We start from the raw sequence: 7,165 nt of genomic DNA, 5'->3' as shown, positions 1-7,165 counted from the left end.
ACCCAATCACGAAATTACGAAATATACTCAATATCCATTGGCCGGATACCATCAGCAACAGCCAACTGTGGGTATCACGAGGCAAGCACTAACTTGGAATCCCGAGAGCAAATGGAGAAGAGTAAGGCTGAAGAACACACTACATCGAGAATCGGAAGTAGACATGAAAAGGATGAATAGGAGCTGGAAAGGATTTTCCAGGACACAGTTGGATGGAGAGTGCCGGTGGACAACCTATGATACTCGACGAGGGATAACAGGCATAAGTAAGTTCCTGGACAACTACTTGATTCCTCTCCACACCCTTATGTATCTGTTATTGATATTCGACTTCTTATAAAGATTTGGAAAGTTCTTTAACAAGACAATATGTAATTTGTTAATCATATAACTAAATGTTTCAACTTATTTACTATGGTGGTTATTCTGTCCCCTTTATCTTTGTTTTACCTTATTAAAAATCTGTAATCATTTTCGTAAACACGATGAAATCTAAAATATTGTTATCGTCGAAACCACCGCTTCCACGAATCCTTCAGATACGCACTAACAAAAGACAATATTGATAAATTACGTCTTCTGTAGCATGTATGCAGCGTCAAATCCATCAGTTCAATATCAATCACAAGATTCAGACAATCTATATAAAGAAATCTAACAAACTGTTCATATGTGCGCAACTAAATCTTCTGTCACATAGAGTAGGTTAACGCTTATACCTTTCGGAACCATACTTTGAAAGTAAATTAGCTTCTTTTTTTCTTGAATATAATTTCATTAGTTGAGATGATGAGTCAACTGAAGCTAGACCACCATGGAAAACCTAGAAGCACTGTAAGGCCATTTCGTCCTATCGTGGGACTCTTCAGTAGTGTGCATTCACGATCTTGCCATGCGAGATTCGAACTCAGGTCATATCAGTCTCGCGCTCGAACGCTTAACCTCTAGACCACTGAGCCGGCCGGCATCCAATGGTTTTAATGTCTAACTTCAACTAATTCACAAAATTGAGCGACACATCTACCATTGTCTTCAATGAGTTACTATCTAACAACAAATCTGGTTGAACTCCACTGGTCACTACTTCTCATTATAAAATAATAAATTATAGCTATTCAACAAAACAACAGAAGTGTTTAACCAGAATGTAATTCCTTTTTGTTTCTTAAAAAATAAAAAAATAAAAAGAAAGACCAAATCACAGGAAAAGTTGGGACATTAGAATAAAAGTAATACATATTATCTTTAATAATCATAAAGGACAATCGGTACATGGTTTCAATTAAAAAATCATATATAGAAACAGAAGTATAATTTTTTTTTTTAAAAATATGAAAATATGAAGGGTTCGATTGCACAATCATTTGTACTTGTTGTTGTTCTTTAAAGGAGAGAGAGGGGGGATAATTGCACAAACACTGACCTATACATACACACACACACACGAACATACAGAGAGACAAATAAACTTGAGTTAAGATGTTCATACATTTCGCCACTAATATTATTTCGTCTGCCGTTTCCAAATTAGACATATATATATATATGCTTAACAGATCCATCTATTCATAATTCAATTTAATAATTAACCAATATTCTATATAACCTAATGTATAACCGGCTAGAATATCAATGAAATGATGACGATGCATTGCATAACGTGAATAACATATAATTAAATTCCAAAATAATAATAATATTAACCATAATGTAGATGTAGACAACCAAAGATGAGAAATTAAAAAGAATAACATTGTTGATCGGCTAGCATGACCTAAATTTAAAGAAGAAAATAAGAGGAGAAACATAAGGCAAACAAAAATGATTAACATAAATTAAGTGTGTATCTTTTTTATTTGGAGTTGTCAGACAAAGTTGTTTATTTAAACACAATTATTGGTATAAGGAGGCACCGAATACATATACGTCACACAAGTCACTTGATTTGTGTGTGGGCTGTAATACTGCCTGGGTGCCTAGACCGAAGCAGGTAGTTTTATTAGGAGGTTATGCACGTAGCCTTTGACCTACAGGTCTGATCCATAAGGCAGTGGAGCAAGTCAAGAGATGCAGTTCCATGGTAGCTGGTGACCAATAATTGGTTCATACGCCATTTGTTCCTTCAGGATACTGGAGTCCATGTGCACCAATGGTTTGGAATCAGGGTTCCCAACTCCTCCAGATGGATCCTCTGTGTCCACCGACCCGGTTAAAGTGCCGGACATTCTCTTTTCGTCTTCTCAATTTCGTAAACAATATTAATGCGGTGAGAAGTCAGTGAGTCGAATTTCTCCGGCAGTAGCTGTATACACTTGGCCTTGTAGGAGTATTTTGAGAGAGAGACCCAACTCTCCCCACTCTCAACCGTACCAGGGTATTTGGGGGCTGTCATACAAATTATTCACTATATAAACATATATTGGCTGGAGAAACATTGGATATTAGAGAGAAATATGTGGTTGTTTCAGTTGAGATTGAAACACCTCATTTGTAGGGTATCATACTCACCGAGATATTATGAAGTACATTGCTGTAAAGGGTAGACTACAGACGAATAACTGTCAAGTACATTATGATCATTCAGCACACATCAGTTCATGGTGAAAATCACGTGACGATAATAACAATAATATAAATTTTTGACATAAAGGTGTTATGATCTATTTCTAACTACTCAAGTTGAAACATTAACTCAATAATAAATTGTAATTACTCCTCAAACAAACTTTCGCTATGCCCTCATAGTCACTCATACTCCACGTCTCCAAATATGTAAAAGACAAAAGATAGCTAAATGTTTATTCGAGCTCCAATAGATGATGATACATTAAAAAAAATCCGAGGCATTTATACTAATTTTAATGTTCTTGCTTCCAAATGCCCTGGTACGGTCGAGGGCAGAGAGTTTTAACTCTCCAGCTCTTTAACCGGGTCGCTAGACACGGAGGGTCCACCTAAGAGAGTTGAAAAACTCCGATTCAAAACCAATGGTGCATATGGCCTCCAGTATCCTGAAGGAACAAATGGCGTTTGAACCAATTATTGGTCACCGGCTACCATGGGACTGCATCTCTTGACTTGCTCCACTGCTTTATGGGTTAGATCTTTATGTCGAAGGCTCCAGGTGTGACCTCCTAAGAGAACCACCTGCTTAGGTCTGGGCACTCAGGAAGTATAACAGCCCACACACAAATCAAGTGACTCGTGTGACGCATATGTATCCAGTGCCTCCTTGTACCAATATTTGTGTTCAAATATATAAATAAATAAATAAAATCTTCGACTATTCAAGCCACTAGTTTTATAACACTTAATTCAATAATATGCGTGTATCGTTTAGAAATTTAAAGAGGAGAACCTGGTACCACAATAAATGAAACAACTCTCTATTTTCTTTTCATTCTTGTTTAAACACTTAGTTGACATTTTAATCAAACTTAACACTCATAATTTATTTACATAACGTAATTGTTGATTCTGTTGTTCTTCTGTTTGAAAAAACTACGAGTAAAAAAATGGATAGTGGCTGACAGTGGAATCCAGGACGTGTGTTTCGTCCTATTTAGGACTCGTCAACTGGATGTACCTACAATTCTAAACATCAGTCGGAAGATTCAAGTGAATTAATTTGTATAGTCTGGACTGATAGGTCCTGGGTTCGAATCTTGCAAGGCGGGATCGTGGATGCACACTGTTGAATAACATCTTCAAACCCTAATGTTTCCGACTGCTGCTTATACTTTTCTACCTCTCCCACTATAGGATTTGAATCGACAATTGTATTTGTGTGCTAATGTGGTATGGCAACTCGAACTGATGTACGTACGTACAAAGTTCTACGTTGTTGACTGACTAACTAATGATATATTACTTGAGTTTACAAGCCGAATCAACTGGGTCAGGATTCAAACACAAGATTGAATCGATTAGAAACCAAGTGTTGCAAGAATTAAAACTGTCACTTAGTCCATGTGTAGAACTCAAGGTGTCGAGCTCAAAATAAAATAAGATGAATTTCATTCATATTCTGGTTATAGACAAAAATAAATTCGATTACATCCTTCTTTCAATAAAATAAAGATAAGATTGAGGGAAAGCATAGAGAAGAATATGATTTAACTTCATAAAAACATACATACATACCAGAAGGGAATGACCAAGCATCAATACTAACAGTGAATAACATATCTGAATCATTATTTTCTCTAGGTCTTTGACGTCGAAATATAAATTTAATTAAACCGACCATTATTGCATCGAATAATAAAGCAATAAGTAAGCAGAATGGTTTTGTAATATTTCTGTTGACTACAATGTTAGACTGTTGTTCAATAGAAGGATTTTTCCAATTCCATATTGTTTCCAAAGATGAATAGGACTTAATGCCATGTGCATTACCAACTAACAATGTAATAAGCCAAATTAAAACAAAACCTATCCATAGAACACCATGACCTGTCCATTCCAAGAATAAGTTTAATTGCCTAATCCATTTTGATGCTGCCATATAGAAATATGTGACTTTGCAAGCACCTATACAAAATAAAATTGGAATAGTTTATTGTAATAGAATGACGAGGTGAATGTATTATCATCAATAATACGAAATAGGGGGGGGGCGATGACCAACCAACCGAAAACCTACCTACCCAAGTCTTTGCGATTAAGTGGACTATGGTCCTTTTACATTTATTGGTTCTTCATAGTCCGCCTGTGACATGATTTATTCCTTCTGCTGAGCGAGGTCCTATACGGATACATGTGGATTACAGGTGATATCTGGTATGTCTATGTGGGACGCTTCGAGTGGCAGCTATCATTTGTGATGAAGAGAAGGTAACCTTCATCAACCTAGGTCTAGTAGGCCTGCCCTTCTAGACCAGTCGGATGATTTTTTGTAACAGAATCACAGGGCGAAAGAACATCTTAACGTTTGTAAATAAACTGAACTACGTATACAGTACGTCCGGCAGTATTTAGACTTCGCCCTCAGATTCGAGCAGACAGTTTGCTCCCAAAACATCCTCCACTTCACCAGTACTGGCAAATGTGACATGGAACTTTAGTTCCTTTAAATCCAAAGTTCAAGGATGGATTTAGACAAAAATTAACTAGGCAGCTAATTGATCGTAGAGAAACAGGTCAACCTGATGAAGCTTTTAATAATGTCTAAACAGCTGTATATACGGCAGTGACACCTACTAACAACTTAAATCAAAATGTTAGAAAAGATCAGTGGATTTGGGTGATACCCACCGGATTGATAGGTAATCGAAGAACCATCCGGTAAGTTTGAAGAACAACGAGAACTCAAAGGTGAAATAGAAAGTTTTCTCAATGATCGTGAGCAGTGGTCGGCAGCGAAAACATATTAGATGGAAAAGTTAGTGCAGATGGGTAACACTAGACAACTATTCCAACTCATTAAACAAAACAGGCAGTAAAAAACAGTGTTTAGAGCTTTAAAAAAGATGGGACTATTATTTACCTTCCATTCAGAAGATTTCCAAGATAACTGAAATTGTTACTACACTCAACTACTTCACTTTCTATCATTAGTTCAGGAGTTGAAACAGATCAGTCCTGAAGCAACATACTACATTTAGATGCAGAGACATCCCAAACATGTTAACATTGCTTCTCAAGGCGGTCAGAAAACTCTATTTTTTAAACATCACCAAATAAACAATACTAATGAGATCAGAGTGGAGTTCTGATATTTTAAGGGAGTGGTCAATGACTAGAATGCCCTGCACAAACAAGTGATATCAGCCCCATCAGTGGAAATTTTTAAGAAGATGAACCTTCACTGGAAAACAAGCTGCAAATATTAATAGAGTTCCACGAGTGTAATATACTTATTACTTAATCTGAATAAACACTAAGCGACTACGATTTATTTACAAACCAATCACATATGAGATGAAAAGTCTAAGATTTTGGTGCAGAATTCATCTTTTCGACTAAAAAGTGTGTAGGTATTTTAGCTGATGTCTGTTCGTGATGAAAACCCTAATTGTATTTCCCGAGCCCAACTATCAACTGTAAATCATAATTCGGATTCCTGCTATTGCTATATAACCCTTATTTAGTCCAAGTTAGTAAGTGGACATCCTCAAAGTCACTTTAGTGCCGCTCTACGGTCGTCCATAAATTATAGTCGGGCCGGATAAACTCAGTACTTTACCTTGAGATACAAAAGGTGGCTATAATTCAAGGTTGAATTTCAATAAACAAGGACAGAAGGTCTAAGGTCTTTGTTATACATTTTCTAGTATGCTTCTATGAGTGTCCAGTCTTCTCTTGAATGATTCAATTGAAAGTACGGACACCACCGCTCCGGTTAACAGGTTCCAAGTAATAATGACTCGGTGTGAAAACCTGTATACCATAGGTCTTTTGTTGGTTCTTGACTTTTCTAATCGCCTGCTATGTCCTCTGAGGTGTCCCGATCTAGTGGAGAGAAAAAAAGAATATGTTAGGTCCAAAATCGCTTCTTATTATTCCATGTATCAAATTTCGTTCCTCTGTACTCAGTCTTCAGTAGCACGGATAGCTGTTTTACCGACCTATATTATTCCTTGCAGATTGTAACACTGTGGAGGTTCAATTTCGTTTTGAATATATAAACAAAATGTTTCAGTAATTCACTACCTGGCGCGAAAATCAGAACTCTAGAAATAAACTATTAACTCTCGGTTTTTAAACTTTTCCTAATTTCCCTTTCAGATGATCAGTCTTAGATGGAAGGGAGATATAAGATATGTCAATACTAAGGTCATCTTTCAGTATATGGTTAACCAATATCAGATCGCCTCGTAACATGCAGTAAGATAAGTTGGGGTGTTGGAATCTGACTTTATAAGATAGACCAGAGAAACCTTTTACTATTTTGGTCCCTAGGTCATCATATAATATTATTCTATCTGATATAATTTGTGTGAATCTTCAACTTCATCTGAAAGAGTAGAACAAACAACTTTGCCTCACTTAGTAAGTCATTTACGTAAATTGAAAAAACTGAATAAGACCGAGAATTGCATGATAAGAAACTCCATTCTCTACTGATTCGTATGCTGACAGAGCCATATTTATCAGTATCCGTTGTCTCCTATCAACTCCACCTGTAGCTCTCCAATAGTTACTACCGATCCAAAGCCCGGAT

General features: G+C 36.5%; 1 protein-coding gene across 2 annotated transcripts; it reads right to left on the bottom strand.

The window, feature by feature from the left end:
- Positions 1 to 1,133: 1,133 nt before the first annotated feature.
- Positions 1,134 to 6,210, bottom strand: PLPP6_1 (Phospholipid phosphatase 6). Of its 2 annotated transcripts, XM_051212615.1 has the most exons (4): positions 6,188 to 6,210; positions 4,435 to 4,533; positions 4,144 to 4,401; positions 1,134 to 1,774 (listed from the first exon to the last, which is right to left on the bottom strand). In XM_051212615.1, the coding sequence occupies exons 2-4, from the start codon at positions 4,505 to 4,507 to the stop codon at positions 1,563 to 1,565; spliced, it is 543 nt and encodes a 180-aa protein (XP_051072805.1). In that variant the 5' UTR covers positions 4,508 to 4,533; positions 6,188 to 6,210; the 3' UTR covers positions 1,134 to 1,562. The 2 variants fall into 2 exon arrangements, with proteins under 2 accessions (XP_051072805.1, XP_012796499.3); XM_012941045.3 differs by having other exon boundaries at positions 4,144 to 4,533; positions 6,188 to 6,197.
- Between the last annotated feature and the right edge of the window lie 955 nt (positions 6,211 to 7,165).

This window comes from Schistosoma haematobium, chromosome ZW (genome assembly GCF_000699445.3).
Source record: "Schistosoma haematobium chromosome ZW, whole genome shotgun sequence".
Taxonomy (NCBI): Eukaryota; Metazoa; Platyhelminthes; class Trematoda; order Strigeidida; family Schistosomatidae; genus Schistosoma; species Schistosoma haematobium.
The sequence above is the reverse complement of the archived record's forward strand: the minus strand, read 5'-3'. Positions and strand labels throughout refer to the sequence as shown.